Raw genomic sequence first — 17,996 nt, forward strand, 5'->3', positions numbered from 1 at the left:
ATAGGATTGTTAACAGGTGAGTCCCCATTAAGTTCGCGCTGTTCCATCGTAACGAATGTATACCAACTAGCCCAGTTCTCGACCTTGTTGCAACGCAATGTTTATTTTGCTCCTCGTCGATTTTTGCTTTTCCCGCGTCTCAGGAGCGCAAGAAGGCGGAGGAGCTCCTGCAGCAGATCAAGGCGACCAACTTCGTGGACACGATTCCGGAGAAGGACAACAACGGCTGCGTCATCCCGGCCTGGAAGCGCCAGATGCTGGCCAAGAAGGCCGCCGACAAGGCGCGCAAGGAAGCCGAGGAGGCGCTGCAGGTATCACGCGTCTGTCGCTCTCTTCTTTGTATTCTTTGAGCCGTCGGCCATTTTGTGTGCCAGGGACGCCGGGTTGTTCTTTGGCCTACCGAGCTGAGTAATGCTTCCGCGTTAAAAGTGTAGAAATCGGCTGGAAACAGGTTAAGTGGGGATGCAAGATTGGAGAGAAAGAGAAACTTTATCACGCAATACTGTGAGAGTGGTTCCTCAGTCTAGGAGCCCATGTGCTGTCCAGGCTGCCCTGGTCACAAGCAGGAGCTGGTCCTCAGGTCGACAGCTGGAGAGCAGTATCTCCCACTACTCAAGGGAAACATGCACTTTGTAGAGCTGCTCTGCTTGATTTTGCACCACACTGCAGGCAGCGGTGTACAGGTAGGGAAGCCGTTTTAAACCAGGCACTGAGAAAAACAGGAATAAAAACATATTCCAAATTGAACTAGAGTACGTAGGTCGCAACCCCGAGCTTTAGATTTTGTCGAAGTTTAAAAGTCATGCTCTTTCTGTTCTTTTTGTGTTCATTTCCTTCTCATCGCCATGTCGTCATGTTCATCCTCTCCTTTTTAGATACCCCCCCCCCCCCTTTCGAAATTAAACCCAGTGTACCTCACTGACTGCACTAGTCGGTGCACTGTATTTGGGGCACAAAATTTCGGTCATGAAGTTTTACGTTCTACTAAGATCTATCGTTGGTGACCTCTCAGATATGTAGGATAATCTTGCTCCGTACCGTGTATCTAGAACACATTCTTGGGGTCAGGCATAAGGCATGAAGCCAGAAGGAGAGAGAATAAACTTCGGTCAACGACGGGTGGTTACCAGCGCTTGGAGGGTGCCGGGGACCTGGGCTGCTCGTTCAGCGATTCCTTGCTGCTTGCTGGACCCGAGAATTCGAGCTGCATAACACCGCCTCCCAGCTCTCCACAGAGGAGATGAGACGGGTTGAGTTGTGGGGGCATTGCCAAATGATATGAGCGACTGTTTCGTCGGTTCCGCAGTCGGGGCATTCGGGAGAAGGAAACACAGAGGGAAAAACTGCGTGCAGTCTTGCGCTACAGGGAAGGGCATTGGTTTGGAGAAGGCGCCAGTATCGTTCCTCCACGAGAGAGAGTAACCTTTGGGGTGGAGGGTAGATAGCAAGCAGTGCAAAGACGACGGACATAGAAAAAAAGGTAGACTAGACGCGCTGTGTCCTGTCTCCCCCCTTCTTCTACGTCCACCGCCTTTGCGCTGTTCGCTCATTGTTAACCAAAGCCAACTTCCCCAACTGACAGTCCTCATGAAGCTGTGTCGTGGTACGTGGGGAGTCGGACCATAAAAAGCATACTATACCGAAAGACGGATCATCATATGTATTTGCCTTTACCTTTCAATGCCGTGCAGCGGGAAGCGGAAGCGAAGAAGTGGACCTCTGTGCCCGTATGGAAGCGGCAGCTACTCATGAAGAGCGGAGACGCCACGTTACCGGGACACAGGTCAGTGAGTATATGCGTTATGTGCGCGTACGCAGCTTCTGTGGCTTCTGGAGAACAGCGATTGGGGGCGCAGTTGCCAAAACGTCTTCCATACTTTATCCTTGGGGTTGTTTATTTTCGGGTTTTATATTTTTTTTAATATCTGGGGGGGTAAAAATCGGGTGCTATTTTTCAACCTGATATTCGGGGAGAAATCGTTTTTTTTTTTTCTTTTTGTAAAACCAGTCTGATTCGGATTTTTTTTTTCAGGTTAAATCTACATATGTGCCAAGTAATACACTCAATTTGTTTTGTCCGAAGGTAACTTAAACGCGTTAAAATTGTTGTTTGTTTCAAGCTGGTAATCGGGGGGACATCAGGGTTTTCTAGCACATACTTTCCAAAATTATTAATGTTGACAGTATATTGGCGGTGAGCGCGAACACAGGCGGCGCTGCGAAGCGCGCCTCTGTGACGTCAGCTTAGGGATTCTCGCATTTGTCGTCTGCTTCACTCAGGATCGCTCTCACTGCTGTTTCTTTGCGCTCGGTCAACGTCTGATGCTTGTCCGCACCAGAATTGGCGTGTGGGTAACTTTTTATCATAATAATGGGCTTAAAATCACATACACTAGCTCATGGTGTCAATTAAAGTATAGTTTTGGATACCGCTACGGGAGAAACATTGCCGGCGCCACCCCATTCCTTGCGAAGCCGGTCCTGTGCGGAGCGCGAAGAGTCGGAGCTAGACGTCAGCTTCTCATGTAAGCATTCGAACAAAAGGAACAGTCAGCTGCTAATAACCGACAACAGCAAAAATGGAAGATCAAAACAAATTCTAGGCCTTCAGGGCTGTCGGCTCTGGCAGAAGGCATCACGATTCCCGGTAATCATATGTAAGGTAAAACAGTTTTTGCAACCTTGCCGAACGCTCGAACGCGTTTTGTCACATCACTTTACGTTGTCAAGGCATGAAAGTTTGCCGACATGCACTATAGACTGCAAAAACTGTAGGTTGAGTTCCAAATAACCCAGTGTGTATATACGCGCGTGCTGATTCTATACCAGGCATCTAACCAGTATGGAGGTTTATTGAGCAAAACGAGTCACGTCTTCGTTAAATTTATAGTAACACATATATGTTTGTTAACACCTGGAGGGATATTTCGGAACATTTTGCACAGCCATACCTTCCCGATTAACACCTGGAGGGATATTTCGGAACATTTTGCACAGCCATACCTTCCCGATATTCGGATATGCGTTATAGGAAAACTGCAGTCAAGAGGAGGCGAAGGAGTAAGGGGAGGAGGGGAAAACTTTGTTTAACAATTAAATCGATCTGGTTAGTGGGCCGGGTCCTCAGTCCAGGACAAGAGAGTAAAAGTAATTTTCTTCAAATCATAGAACGCCATCCCGAGTAGAATAGGATTTGTTCTTCGCGCCTGGAAGGGTTGAAAAGCAATAAAGAGCTACTTGGAATTCTTCTTCGGTTTCGAGTCTTGTAATATATGCAGGTATACTATTTATTACGTTAGTTAGCGAGTATATCATGCCTTCAACACCGTTATCATGTCATCATTGTTCGAGTTGAGAGTCAGTTCGTGACGATAACGATATAATTACGATAGAAATTCGGAGCACAAAAGCCGCCTTCGAGTACTATGGACTACGTTGTTTAGGGCGCGATCGCGGTGGCGCAGTACAAACCTTCTCATTGTATTTGAAAGTGAATAAACAAAGCACGCTGCGGATATGCACCTTCTTGCATGCAGCCGTAATGAAAGCCAATTTGTGAAGAAGGGAATGTATGCCATACAAAATGAAGGAAATACCCACACGACCTTTGTGAGGCTCCCAAACATCCCAAAACCTCCTAATAAGAAGTTGGTGACGGCGCAGAAAAATTAATGCGTTGGGCAGAAAAAAAAGCAAGAAACATTAATCCCATACAAGACAACAACGAAAGAAACAGAAGAAAGCCGCTTTATTTCCTGCTGTGCGATGAGCGTGTAGAGGCCGCTGCTTGGTACGTAGTATTAGACTGTTGAGTCTTCATAGGAGCATCTCAAAAATACTGCAGGGAAGCCTACGCATTTTGAATATTTATCGAGAAGCTCTGATCACTGATCCTCGCGAATAAGCAAGAAAGGACGAGTTACACACGATCTTCTGACCGATACTCTGAAGAAAGTTGTTCTCTATCTCTTCGTGTGTTGCAAACTTGTGGGGGATACAGCTTCAAATTATTCAGATGCGTCAGAAGCTGGCAAAATAACTGAGTCGCTAGAAATACGCTTTTTAACGCACTACAGCAACGAAGCGGGCGATTTGTAGCCCAGACACTGTTGCTCCTCACAAGCGGAGTGTAGCAGACGACAGCGGCGCGAATCCCTAAGCCGACGTCAGAGCCAGGGGGCGCCACTCAAAGATCTCACCGCCAATAGCATTGATAACCTCCAAGAAAGAAATTTTACTGACACAAGGCTGGTCATCGATTTTTTACACTACCTTGTTTACGTACATGCATTATTATCTTGCATGCGCAACGTGTCGTGTTGGTCTCCATTCGAGGCCTTTCCGATCGTTGAACGTATCTCAGCAGGGAGAACGTTTTCTCGACATCGAAGCTTCCGCTAGCTAGGCACAACAATGTCAGTGTAGCAGTTGCCAGCCCGGAGTAGCGAGCGGTAGAGTTATGGCAAATTTCAATACTCAATGAGTTCGAAAGCTGTGTTTGTGGGGCTTTCTTCCAGCAAGTACTGGTTGAAAACGGCGGACCGACAGCCCACGATTGTGCATATTGCTACTTTGGAAAGGTCCGTTGGGGGAGAAATCTGGTTTAATCCGTTTCTCCTGAAACATGTTCAAGGTGTAAAAATCGGGTAAAATCAGGTTTTACCTGAAAACGATCAACCCTATTTATCCTTCGCTGCTGCTGCTTAATTTCGGTCACGACAAATCGCATGTCAACACCGACCAATGTGGCTCGGTACCCAATCCATTCTGTTGCTGAACACGAGGTGGCCGATTAGATTCCTGCTTGTCAGTTGCAAATACAGTTAAACCTGGATGTAACAAACCTGTGTGTAACGAATTCCTGGATTTAACGAAGTTTTTCAATTCCCCATCGCCAGCCACATTGAAGCCCATGTGTTTGCGACCTCTATTTAACGAAGGCGTTTCTACGGTTAACCTTGATGCAAAGAATTCGCTACGCTGATTAGTCATTAATTGTTTACACTTATTCTGAAAAATCGGCTGGAGACCTGCACTAATGTAGCTAATTTAGCCCGCACCGAAAACTACCATGCGTTTCTAAGTGTTTTTTTTTTTTTCGGTTTCTAAGTGTTTGAGTGCAGTGTCGATTAGGTGCTTGGCATTCCTGTAGGCGTGTAGTCGAGCGTGTCCACTCCTATAATTTCTATCTGGTGTGTCAGTTCGTCCGTGATGACTTCTGCTGGAAGAAAACGAAATGTTTTGTCTTTTTAAGACAGTCTGGCAATTACAAATTCCATCTCTGCCGGCGAGAAAGAAGAGCGTCGCCAACCGGTAGAGTATCCCAGCTAGCACCCTCTCCCCGATTTTGTGTGCGGAAAAGAACATTACCTTCATCGAATTCATGAAAAGGCGGCCTATCAAAATAAATTTGGTCCATGAAACGCATTTGGAATAAAAAAAAGTGCAAAGGCGAAAGTGATACTAAAGTTGCGTTTGTGAATATACGGGGGTAAGAAAGCGACCTTGCTTCTTTGGAGGGCCGTGTAGTTACTAAGCTCGTGGGAAAGCAGTTGGCGCAAATTACGCTGTTTTCACTGCGAATTAAAACCTCGAAGAGTGAGTTCACCGTCACCGATGTCCAGCATTTTTATTTCGTTTTTCCTTCATTCACGCGAGCCTTAAGTCGGAACCTGCATGCAACGAAAACCTGGATGTAACGAAAAATCGTGAATTTTTGTCAACTTCGTTACATCCAGGTTTAACTGTATGTTGTACCGCGACATATGACAGTATGTCGCGGTACAACATATGAAGTGTATGACAGCTGCATCTTACCGGTACTCACCTACGGGGCAGAAACTTGGAGGCTCACTAAGAGGGTTCAACTTAAATTGAGAACGACTCAGCGGGCAATGGAGCGGAAAATGATAGGTGTAACATTAAGGGACAAGAAGAGAGCGGAGTGGGTCAGAGAGCAAACTGGTGTTAAAGACATATTAGTAGAAATTAAGAAGAAATGGACATGGGCAGGGCATGTAATGCGAAGGCAAGATAACCGCTGGTCATTAAGGGTAACAGAGTGGATCCCTAGAGAAGGCAAGCGTTGCAGAGGGCGGCAGAAAGTTAGATGGGCAGATGAGATCAAGAAGTTTGCGGGGATAAATTGGTCACAGTTCGCACAGGACCGAGGTAATTGGAGAATAATGGGAGAGGCCTTTGCCATGCAGTGGGCGTAGATAGGCTGGTGATGATGATGATGATGTACCGCGACAAAATGCTTTGCGGCAAAGCCAACTTTAGCAAATCCAGCAACAAGTCAGGCGCTGCCTTTTCGCTTTCCTTCTTCCTTTTGAGTTCACACGATGCGCTGGCGTCACATGGCTCTGAGCGCTCGTTCCCGCAGCCGACGCTGATAGGTTATAAAACGTGCATTCTTTAGCGTGCGTTTATAAAACCGCGCTGCAATTTTGTGTCACGCCGTGTGATCGTCGCGAAAATTTTCTGGTGGGCACGAAAGGCAAAGATGTGTACAGTATTTCAGGGCATGTAGGTGGCCAGATTGCCTACGTTAATCTGTGTGTTTGCACCACACCATGACTTATAACAAGTGCAGCCGCAGTTAGTAAAGCACCGATTTGAAAACACAATTGCTTTCATGTACGAGTATAAACTGTTTGAGCCCACCAGAAGTACTTTTCATGAGAACTAAATTAACCTTGATTCATGCAGTGCAATGCGACTGGCACGGTTTTACAGTCGAACATGGTTGCGGAAACGCCACTGGGAAGCCTGCCGAATAATGCTTGCCGAGTGGATTCGCATAAATCAATAAACAGAACTACTTTTATCTTGAGATTATTGCACTATATTTAGCGAGGGGATAGGAGGAGGAAAATATTCGTTCTTTGTTCGCACACTTGTCAAGGGCGTCTTGTTAACCTTCTCACTAAATTTGTTTTAAAAACTACTCTTTACAATGCCGCTTTCGTAGTGAGAGTGAGCATGGCCTTTTACAGATACGTTCCTATTTTTTGTGTGGCATTTTATACAACTCTCTCTCTCTCTCTCTCTCTCTCTCTCTCTCTCTCTCTCTCTCTCTCTCTCTCTCTCTCTCTCTCTCTCTCTCTCTCTCTCTCTCTGTCTCTCTCTCTTAAAGAACGTGCGCTCGTGTTTTGTAACCAGAAAGAAAGCAAGCGTGTTTTTTTTTTTTTTTTCAACTGTTTGTCATGCAGGACCGTTGGGCCCAAGCCGTTGACGGGAACGCTGAGTTGTCCCGCCACGCCTGTGACCAGTGCGCCCTCGTCTTGCGCAACGTCCACACCGGCGGCGACCACACCGTCCAAGTCAGAGAACGGTAGCGGCGGCGAGGCGCCGTCGTCCCCCGCCGCACCAGTCACCTCCGCCACTTCCCTGGTCATTGCCGAAGAGGAGAGGCCCCCGAACCCGTTCCTGCAGCACGGCCTGCGAAAGGTCAACGTGCGCCTCCACTGACTGAACGGGCCGAAGGCGGAGACCGTGGCTTGTTGTTCTAGCACCGGTGGCTCGCAGGGTCCTCGACTCGCCAGCGACGAGCCCATGTGTCAAATATGAGTCCCACGAGAAGGGCGGGAGGATACGGTGTTGCGTGAGAGATGCGTCGGAAAGAAAGGACTGAGTGGACGTTGTCTTCCGTTATGTCTTCGTCTCTCCGCGTCGTCGTCGTCCTCTTGTGTGTCGAGACTGTTCCTCGCCTCTGCTCTTCTACGGGCGTGCCAAGCGTTCTTCAGGGGCGCCGGTGATCCCTGCGGCGCTGTGTCCTGAGAGAACGGCTTGATCGTGTCGTTCGCCACCTGTTCTCTTCCCTTCCTCGAGAACGACCACTGCTCGGCCTTAACAGATCACGGACACATATTGGCGCTCGGTGATGTTCTTAGAAGCTGAGCAAGCAACCTTCCATGCCCGTTGGAAAGCAAGAAGCGGGCTCAAATGAGTTGTTCGCTTCTGAGCGTCTGCGGACGCTTTAGTGGATTGGTCTCCCGCGCGCCTGCGTATATGAACCAGAATTTAACCGCTCTGTGGATTGGTGTGAGCGCATATACAGGGATGTTCGCTTCCGGGCGGCGCTGCTGATTAAAGTGAGATAGTTGACGCATATCAAAAATAGATGAAACCGTTGTCATTTACCGGTGTTGAGGTAGCACGCATCAGGTCTTCACGTTAAATGGCCAAGAAAACACGGTGGCGTTTTCAGTAATCTCTTGCGTTCCACAGTGCGGCTCACCTGGACATCGCGTTTGCTGAGGGCCAGGCAGGCGGGTGGGAAACCCCCGCTCCCTTGAATAAAGCTTCGTAACTTTTTTTTCTTGCGTGGTTTCCGTGTGATTCATATGATCCAAATGACTTGCGTGAAACCACAGCGATGAGAAAAAAAAAACAGCAAAGTCCCCAATTTCACATTTCTCTACGAACACTTCGTGACTATTCGCTGCAACTTTTTTGTCGCAGGTAATTGTAAAAAAAAAATCGTACGTCCGTGCCGTAGGGTAGTTGAAGGTTAAGGCACGGACTGCATAATTACTCACTGTCCACAACGTCTAGATGTGGTGAATGCCCCGGCATAGTGTTGCCCGGAGAATGTCCACCGTTGCTTCTATTGTGCCGCTTTCCCAGGGAATGTTTTATTGCGTGCCACACGATTTCCTCAGTGTACCTCGTGGGCCTTGTCACGTGCTGCTGGCGCAGGCGAGCATTTGAAGGTCACTTGAAGGAGACAGGCGCTGTGTGCGGCCACGAACATTTTATTTCGACAGCATCTGTCGGCTGCATACTCTAAACTCGATGAAAGAAAGGGTAATCGCATCTGTATAGCAGGCTTGACAGACAAACTTCGCTCCTAACCCCAGCTTGGCTTATTTCGTTTTCCCCTGAAGGGGGCTAACTTGTTCTGTTTATCAGTATTTTTGTTGCTTTTGTACATAGTTTCGGATTCTCGAAAGCCTGCGCGTGAACGGATTTTATGCGGTGTTTACGGCTTCTATATTCCTATATAACGCGCGCAGGGCCTCTTCTACCATTCGAACTTATTGTTAAAACTATTTTTCTTCGTGATTACGCGAAAAACATGGCGTCATCGTATTACTTCTCCACTCTTACAATGTTACGATACCATTCAGTGCTTAGAAAGTTTTTTCTCCCTTCTTGAATTTTCGTCTGTCATAACCTGTAGATATAAATGACGGTTGTTGTTACATCTTTCCAGATTTTATGCGTTTGTTTTCTTTCCGCAATGTTTTTTTTTTTCCTTTCCTTTGCTGCAATGAATAAAAAGTGCGAATTGCTAACGTCGTTCTTGCAAGAGCTCTGCAAGTGAAAATGAGCCTTGCTACGACTGGAGTTCGCCCTCGGACACAACTAATTAGTTTTTCTTTTTTTTTTTTTGTAATATTTTCTCTGTTGCAATCGAAAGTTTATTAAAAGACAGGGTTTTGCGATTTCGTAAAATATTTCGGAAACATTTATGTTGCAAGGTAAGTGTGATTTATGATGCGTCTGTCGCGACTAAAGAGGCAGCTCAGTCTGTTTGGGGATACTGTTCAAAAACGTAGATTTCTAGCAACGCATAATTATGAGCCACAAAAGGTGTCATTTCTTACACCCAGAAACACAGCTACGTAGGTTTTCTTTTTCCACGTTATTTTTCAGGCACAAAGCGAAGTATTTCCGTGTTCGGTGTACTGGTATATATGAAAGGGGTCAGGGAGAGTACAAGATGGCGGCGTGCCTTTGGCGCACAGCGCAGAAAGACCACGCTTTCTTCAGGTTGCTGGCGTCATTACCCGAGGTGGTAATGTTGTTAAGACACGTTCAGTCCATACTCTGCGCAGGCATGCCGTCAATGCAGCCGATACCATGTGCGGGAACACTCGCGGATTTCTCCGGCCATGCTCTGTTTATCAGCCTGGTTTCTAAAAGTAATAAAAAAAAAGCACGGCGACAAAATCAGTGCGAACGTTTCTTGCTTCCATTTCTTTCCTTGTTAATGTGCCTCTGTGTGTGCGCGAATGCGTGTGAATGTGTACTGTTTTGCAGATGAAAATAAAGTCTTCAGAGAAATACAGATTGGCTGTTTATAAGTGTCCTCTTTCTGTTCGGGAACCTAGCCTTGAATTGGCTCACAAATGGGGCCGCTGGGTTAACAGAATGAAGAGGAGAAAATGAAACACCGAGGCTCAATGTCAAAATTGCCATGATGATGATGATGATGGTTTGGTTTTTATGGCGCAAGGCCGACTAAGGGCAAAGAGCGCCAGAGAAAAGGTTATTTAATGAAGTGAAGTGGTTACCACAAAAAGGTAGAAAAAAAAATTGCCATGATTTTATATCCTCGTGCTCATCCTTAAAGGTGCCCATGCCTTACCGTCGCCAATGGCGGCCATTTAGATAGTCTGGTCGTCGTTGGCCTTGCCGTCACATGTGGAAAAGGACGTTTGTGACGTGCAATTCGTAAGTAAAACCTTTAGGTTAGCAGACTGGATTGCTTCATTTGAGTTTCGCGGCCTTCTGAAGTTATGTTCGCCTGGTTGGCCAGTTGCGAACATCCCACCATGAAGGGGTAGGGGTAGGTACCACATGCAAATACTCTGGACGTAAGTGGAACGAAGCTTCGGGTAATAATTGCGCGAGGGAAAAATAGTTTCTCGGTGTCATGTAGGGGCAGAGTATTCTCAAGCATGCTTCTCGGAAAGACACAAGATGTTGCATGCGAGCACTGCGGTCTTCCTCTTCCTCATCGCTTCGAAAGGTGTGCATTGGCTTAAGCTTTCTTGAACACGGACTCTGGATCGGCGCACAGAGCAAATCACGTGACCGCACATGTGGATAGACCTGCTATTTCGGAACCGTCGACTAGAACAAAGCAAATTGTACAAGAAAAATGAAAACTACGGCGGCGCTTCTGACACCACGCGCTATCCCCCTTCCTTCTGCAACCTCTGAAATCATCGTAATTGGTCGAAGTGGTGGTTACGATGGTCAACTTCTGGTTCCGGTTCATAGAGTTGCGGCTAAGAATACCTGCGTTAAGAAGCCGACTTTTTTGTTTTCCACTTCGGTTTGTTCACTAGCACTCCCGAAAAGTAACGGGAGTGAAAGGAGGGACGTGTGGAACAGGAGCACCTCTCCTTATATTCCTACGCGGAACACCAGTTCGCATAGGAGCACGCTATACACTGGAAAGGATTAAAATGTCCTCACATTAAAAATCTGCAAAAGCTCGAAGAGTTCTCTACTAATGCACAGCATTCTTACAGCGCATGTCTAGAGTGTGAGTTCTGTACAGCCAGATTTGAATATGGCTAGCCAAAGGCGTTTAGTTATTTTATTTTATTTTATTTTTAATTTCTCTTTCGCTTCTTTTCGCCAATGATGTTAAATTCTACCCTTACTGCGATTAAGTGCCTTTAACTCGCCAATTATGTGTTTTTCTGCATATGCGAGGTGTAGGGCCGGGTTGGCCTGTTTTCGCTATTTTTTATTCGTACTTCCAACGCTCTTTCCAGAGTCCTTTATTAATAAAATTTTTATTTTTCTATTTTTCTTATTTTTGGTTTTTCAAAATTCTCGACAAACTACCTCTGTTTACGCTATTATAGCGATTAAATGTTTTACTTCGGCCAGTTAGGCATTTTTGTGCGAATGCAGGCCGCAACGCGGTCCCAGCTGTGGTGGTACGAGGCAAAGAATGGTACTCATCTTTTAAAAGAGACATAAAAACCGGTCACGTTCTGCCCGTCGTGGACACTCGCATTTTCACAGTAAGCCAACCTTCTTGGGAAAACATCCGACTCATTCAATTTCATCTTTATTTGAATATTTTGAGCAAGTTTTGTCCCAAGAATGCAGGCAAAATGATTATTTTCGTAACTGATTCCCAGTGCCAAAGGGATGTGGGAAAGAAACGAGGGCGAACGGCGAGGCCGTGTGTATTTGCCCGAAGAGAGAGCGCCTGGTAAGACATCGTCCGGAGTGCGCATCTTCGGCGCTGAATGCGCGGCCGTGTTCACTTCTTCCCCACGGAGCCGTAACAGTAGCTGGCGGGAGCGCACCGCGGGCAACTGCCGCTCGATGACGGAGGGTAGTAGCAGGACGAAGAACATACGGGACACACCGGCGCTGCAAGTACATGACGAAGGTGCACAGATGAATAAAAACGCACAACGCGGTTTCCACGTGAGCAATGGTTCTGTAAGGAACGACTCGCAGGGTAAACTAATACTCACTAATCTGCGAACTCCTAAATTGCGCCACTAGCGTGCCAACGATAAATGACAGTGCACCGAGTGTTTACTACTGCCCTTCGAAGCACCATTGTAATCCCAGTGAATGATCAATAAGGTAACAAAGAAAACTGGGCGAGATGGTAATAAGGGTTCACGGTGAAAAGAAGCGCGAAGAAACAACGACTACCAGGAGGAACAAATACAATGGGACGTACGGGGATGGTCAAGTCTTGAAGGGCGTGGCCGCCAAGTTCAGCGGAAAATTCGGCAGCAGATCAACGGCCGTCCAACTAGGCCTTAGCCTTCACATTCTTTAAAACGTCCAAGCACCCCCGTTCCGTTGTATTTGTTCCTCCTGGTTGTCGTTGGTTCTTTGCGCTTCCTTTCACCATGATCAACAAAGTCCTCGGCAGGTTCACCCTAAGGCCGCTTGAAATTATGTGCTGAACTTTAACAAAACAGCGCGAAGCACGGGACAAAGGGAAGATGAAGACAAAACAAGCGCTTGTTTTGTCTTCATCTTCCCTTTGTCCCGTGCTTCGCGCTGTTTTGTTAAAGTTATGTACCAACTTGCCCAACTACAAACCCTGCTATGTGCTGAACCACAGGAGGAACGTACCAGGCGTATCACGGCCTGACGAACGCTAAAAGCCATCGACATGAAGACAGCTTTGGCACAGGTATTGACCCCGCTAAGTTACAAACCAGCAACAGACGTTTTGTAACGCAGCGATATACACACACACGCTGCTTGTGTGTGCATATCGCTGATATGAATGCGCATACTTACGGCAGACGCATATCCCGCACCCGCTGGGGTACTCAAGGCCGAGCTCACAAGGGCAACGACATGGCAAGGATGGTAGACAACCAGCTGCTGCATTTTTGAAAGAACCTGTGGTCAGGGACACAGAACAAAGTTTAGCCATATTGCGAACTTGTATAACAAGAACGTTCCACAGTTGTGTGTGGATGATGACTTAGTTTATGTACAAAAAACCTTGGTTTTCACGGGTTCGCATACATTAAAATACTTTTTCTGTCTAACTGCACGAAACTTCTTCAGTGGCAGTTCTAAAAACTTTTCCCGCGCATTTAGCATAGAATTGGTCACAGTATGAAATTTGGGAGGGAGCGCCCTACCAGGCTGCAATGACAGACTAGTGCAAGCCGTGAGCGCAACCTGAACGCAAAATTTTAGTGCGTAATTATACGACAGTTCTAGAGAGTTCTACCACGGCCCCCTGATCGAAGGGCCGTGGTTCTACCACGGCCCCTCGACCTTGCGTGCGCTTGATCGAAGGGCCGTTGTTCTACGAAGTTCTCGCTCACAGCTAGTTGCTCAACGAGAACCTTCGAAATGCTCTGTGCGAAATATGAGCTTTACAAAAAGCATCTGCTACAGGTTTCCGTTACCAATTTGTAAGCCAAGCTCGATGCAACGCTGTCAGAGTAATTTTTTTGTCTGTTAATGTATTTCACTTCCTCGCGTTTCTGAAATGAGTACTTCGTGCCAGAAAGTCGGAAGTACGAGAACCTTTACAGAATATAAAGCAGAGTGCCCAGCGTGTCGCTTCATTTTAACGGGATAAAAAGGATTGGGGTGAGATCAACCGTTGCTCACTGTTGACCTCATTTAAGTTAGGTACTGCAAATGGCCACATGACATTTGACACTACTGCGTATCCTCACTTCGCAGCCAAACAGTGTCAACCGGTTGTTTTTGGGAACTGAACAAGTGAACTGAGACGGGCTAGTTGGTGCATGATGCTACTTAAAAAAATCGTGCCAAAAATGATACGACGGGGAGTAAAGACAAACACAGAGCTGAAATGCCAACTGAGTTTTATTTAGGTTGTTTTTACATCGTTGAAATTTAAGCGAGAACTAAAACAGGGACAATAAAAGGGGACGACACCAGCGACACCAGCGCCGGTGTCGTCCCCCTAACTTGTTCCTGTTTTTATTCGTGCCCAAATTTCAGCGATGTATGTTCACCAACTAGCTCGTCTCTCCATTTTACTTTGGTTGTTTTTATCGCACAATGCATACCTCGCTCAACAGACACATTTGTCCGTACGTAAATATGTAACAAAATATCTCCAGTTCAACTTCAATTCTATATACTCTCCCTAGTGGCGCAGTAGCTACGTCCAAAAAAGATTAGAAACACATGTATTTCTTTGCTGCATAGGTATTTTATGGGTGTCCTGCTCAAGCCTCTAGGGTACGCGTTTTCGCGAAAGGGTTTTTTTTTTTTATTTCTTGTTTTTTGCAGTGGAAAGGCAGGCGCAGTGTCATTATCACAATGGTGCTCCTGGTGGTGGTTTTACGAAGGTCCCGACAACGTATACACATCATGGCTTCACTCGATCTCCTTGTGTGCCCCTTAAAGGGACCTGCAACACTCTTCATGCAGTGCAAGTAAACCTGCGCGACGTTTAGATTAGACTTCCAGGAACACCCGAGCCAAATATTACACATGCACGTGAAGCGGTAATCGCGCAAATCGCCGTGAAAGACGCGGAAAAAACCAACCGCCCTCTCTTCAATTCTCCTCATTATGCACCCCTGGCATGGCCTCTGCGACGTCAATCGGGCCATGGCTGTCCTGGCTGTCCTATTGGCTGTCGCTGGTCAACTTCGCGGCTAAATTCTGGCATTTCCTGTGACGATCAGCCGTCGTCGGCGCTGTGTATGAACATCTTCTATGTCTGAACCTGTCCGCATGCTTTTGGTGTTTCTTTTGTTCTGAGTGCGCGCGGAGTTTGAGTAGGGATCTAAATATTCCACTTTCAACGAGCCCACTCGACAACAAACGTTTATTGCTCCAAAAACGCCCTACCAGCCTGAGCGCTTGCTTGCGAGCAGGCCACCATGCCTGCTTTTTTGTGGCACCAGACCGGAAATAGACCCGTCCACGTTGCGGGGAAAATGACGAAACTCCCCGGCCTGTGACATATCGAAGGCCGCCGAACAGAACGCCGCGCGCCGCCCCCCTCTCCGGGAGAGAGCGCGCAGGTTTCGTCGCGTTGTCCGCGGTTGAGTTGAGAGGGAACATTTATGCGCGATTTTTCATCGCGCGTAGTTTCGGTGATAGTGAACGGATTTTCATAATTCATGCGGGAGGAGATTGCTGGGACAATAGGCTTTACCCCAAAATACATTCCGAGTAGTCGATGGTATGTGTTGCAGGGTCCTTTTAACAATTTTGTATCACTCCTCTCTACGTTATTCCCTCTACCGGTATTATTCAACACTCGTTTGGTCTATCACTTCTCTGTGTCACATATTCTACAATGGTCCCCCTTACTCGGCAAATTTGTGTTAAAATGTCTACCACCACAATCTCGCTCCCTACTCTATCAGCTCACTGCGAGAATGATGGATTATGGAGCCCTTTAACTCCGTTCCCGCGTTCGCTTGGGCATTTTGAAATTCCCGCCTCAATGACGAAAGACTTGGCTAACGCGCCAAAGTTCTTCAGAATTGGCTCACCCGAGGTTGCTTCAGAATAAACAGACACAAGTGCGAGGACGAGGACCAGCTTGAGAGACATGGTATCTGTAGGTAAAACATGGTGTTAGGCATTCAAAAGAGCTTCAATTGTAGTTTCACACTACGAAGGCACACCAGTGCTATGAGGCGCACTGTAGTGGAGGGCTACGGACTTATCACATCACACCTGCGTATTCCGCGTGCGTGGAAACTTTGTAACCAGCCATGTGAGTAGTTAAGACGAAAGGCTTAGATCCCTACGCAAGGACGATCCAGTCTACGGACTTTTCTGTCCAGGGACTATCCGGTGCACAGACATTTTGGTATAAGGATGTCGTCACCAAGTGTTTTAGTCATTATATTTGTACCTCCACCAGACAAGATGTCATACCATGTTGTGGCCGTAGAGAATATTCGATTATGAACGGGGCGTACATAGACCTCGCCACGTATGGGCGCAGAAGGCAGAACCCGTGAGCACATATTACGCCAATTCTAAAGCTTCAATTTTCATGTTATAACAAAAAGAAAACGTTATACCGAGTCTCCTGCGACCAGCTGTCGCCGCTTTCCCGTTGCTACGACAGTTCACAGCCACTTTACATTTTTTGTTGGTTTTTCATGGTGTCTTTTGCCTTGCTTTCCCATTAGATGAGGATGCGACAAGACTTAACGCATCCTTTACTGTTTCCCGTAAAATTTCCCATCGCACCCTTGCGAGTGCCCACGCTACTCGGCTGAAAGAAAAAAGCTGTCGTCAGCGCTGAGGAACCTGGACTCTCGGCGGCCATTTTCGGAGGAGAAGATTCTGTGCCACTGGCCTTCTCAGTCATCCGCTCAGGAGGCGACTAAGGAACTATCACGTTTTCTACGGTCGACGAACTTGAACACTAGGCTATAGACTGAGAGCCTCCAGTGTCAATCACTGTCAGTGCCTCAGTGCTGGGCGTATACGTGTCTGGTCCAACTTTTCCTCTTTTTTTCCTCTCTCTTTTTTGTTCATTTCCCCTTTCCCACGTGCAGGATAGCAAACTAGGCTCTAGCCAGGTTAACTTTCTTGCCTTTCTTCTACATTCTTCCTTGCTTCCTTCTTCCCATCGCACCCATCTCATTGGCTCAGTTGCCAAGACATTCGGCAGTTGAGCACGAATATTTAAGCTCGATCCCGCCCGCGGCGCCGCTTTCCTAACGAAGGCGAAAAACAAAAACGCCCTTTTGTCGAGATTTTGGCGCACTGTAAAAATACCTAAGCGTCAAAATTAATTTGTAGTCCCCCACTACGGCACGCTTCGTAGCCCAGGTTTAGTTTCGGCACGATAAACACCCCAAATTGAAAATCCACCGTCACCACTTGATCTTATTTCTCCCAGCGAATCATTCGTCGAAAGAATTATAACGGTTTCAGTAGTTACAAAGCCGCAATAATAGTAGCCACCGCCACTTTCTATTCTTTAGAATTATTACAATTAATCTCACGCGTAGTTGATCGAGAAGAGGAGGTATAGCAGGTCCGCCTATACTCACCTTGCACCGTTGGATGACTGAAGTTCCGAAGAAAACGAGTAGGACGGCGGCCACGTTTGAGCAACTGGATGGTGCAGTCAGTGACGACCTTTTTAAGCACTGAGTTGCCTTTACTCCGGAAGTACGTCGAGGGGTCGACCCTCTTCTCCCCACCCTCCTCCTGTCCGCCTCCACCAGCTGCGCATCCCAAGTTCGCACGTGCCAAGTGCGGCGGCGAGCATTTCGAACTCCGTCCGGGACCACAAAATGAAAATCTATTAAGCTTGGTGGCACGTGTAGGTTAGCGGGATTCATGAGCCTCAGAGGACTCTGAATCTATATTCAGCTCCACAGGACCCGTGGACCTCACCGCAGCTGGCGGATGTTGTTCATAGGCCACAGGAAATGATACGCACGAGGAAAGTAGCTCTATTGATATAAAAATGAGACAATGTTAACCTGCAGCATGGCTGTAATTAAAAAGCACGAAATGTTTGGTGGGCATCTTATTGGGGCGTGACACATTGCGGGCCGTTTCATTTATTTCATTTCATCATCAGCCTGTCTACGCCCGCTGAAGGGCAAAGGCTTTTCCCATTAATCCCAAATTATCCCGGTCCTGTGCTAACTGCGACCAATTTATCCCCGCAAGCTTCTTGATCTAATCTGCCCATCTAACTTTCTGCCTCCCCCTACCACGCTTGCCTTCTCTAGGGATCCACTTTGTTACCCTTAATGTCCAACGGTTACCTTGCC

At 47.1% G+C, this 17,996-nt stretch overlaps 2 protein-coding genes across 2 annotated transcripts in view; one reads left to right on the plus strand and one right to left on the minus strand.

Moving 5' to 3' along the window:
• The window catches only part of LOC144145743 (uncharacterized), a 265,611-nt gene extending 255,531 nt beyond the window's left edge, over positions 1-10,080 (plus strand). The window contains exons 10-12 of the mRNA XM_077677448.1: positions 144-311; positions 1,692-1,783; positions 7,215-10,080. Coding sequence (XP_077533574.1) covers positions 144-311; positions 1,692-1,783; positions 7,215-7,473 — 519 coding nt within the window. The 3' untranslated portion in view covers positions 7,474-10,080. The remainder of the gene's footprint in view (positions 1-143; positions 312-1,691; positions 1,784-7,214) is intronic.
• A 1,724-nt stretch (positions 10,081-11,804) lies between these two features.
• LOC144144350 (uncharacterized) lies at positions 11,805-17,470 on the minus strand. The gene is made up of 4 exons (XM_077675767.1): positions 17,262-17,470; positions 15,738-15,803; positions 13,030-13,134; positions 11,805-12,132 (listed from the first exon to the last, which is right to left on the minus strand). Exons 2-4 carry the CDS (start codon positions 15,796-15,798, stop codon positions 12,020-12,022), a joined length of 279 nt encoding a protein of 92 aa, XP_077531893.1. The 5' UTR covers positions 15,799-15,803; positions 17,262-17,470; the 3' UTR covers positions 11,805-12,019.
• Positions 17,471-17,996: the final 526 nt, after the last annotated feature.

Source organism: Haemaphysalis longicornis, unplaced genomic scaffold, assembly GCF_048455015.1.
Source record: "Haemaphysalis longicornis isolate Haplotype H1 unplaced genomic scaffold, Haemaphysalis longicornis Haplotype H1 scaffold_7, whole genome shotgun sequence".
NCBI lineage: Eukaryota > Metazoa > Arthropoda > Arachnida > Ixodida > Ixodidae > Haemaphysalis > Haemaphysalis longicornis.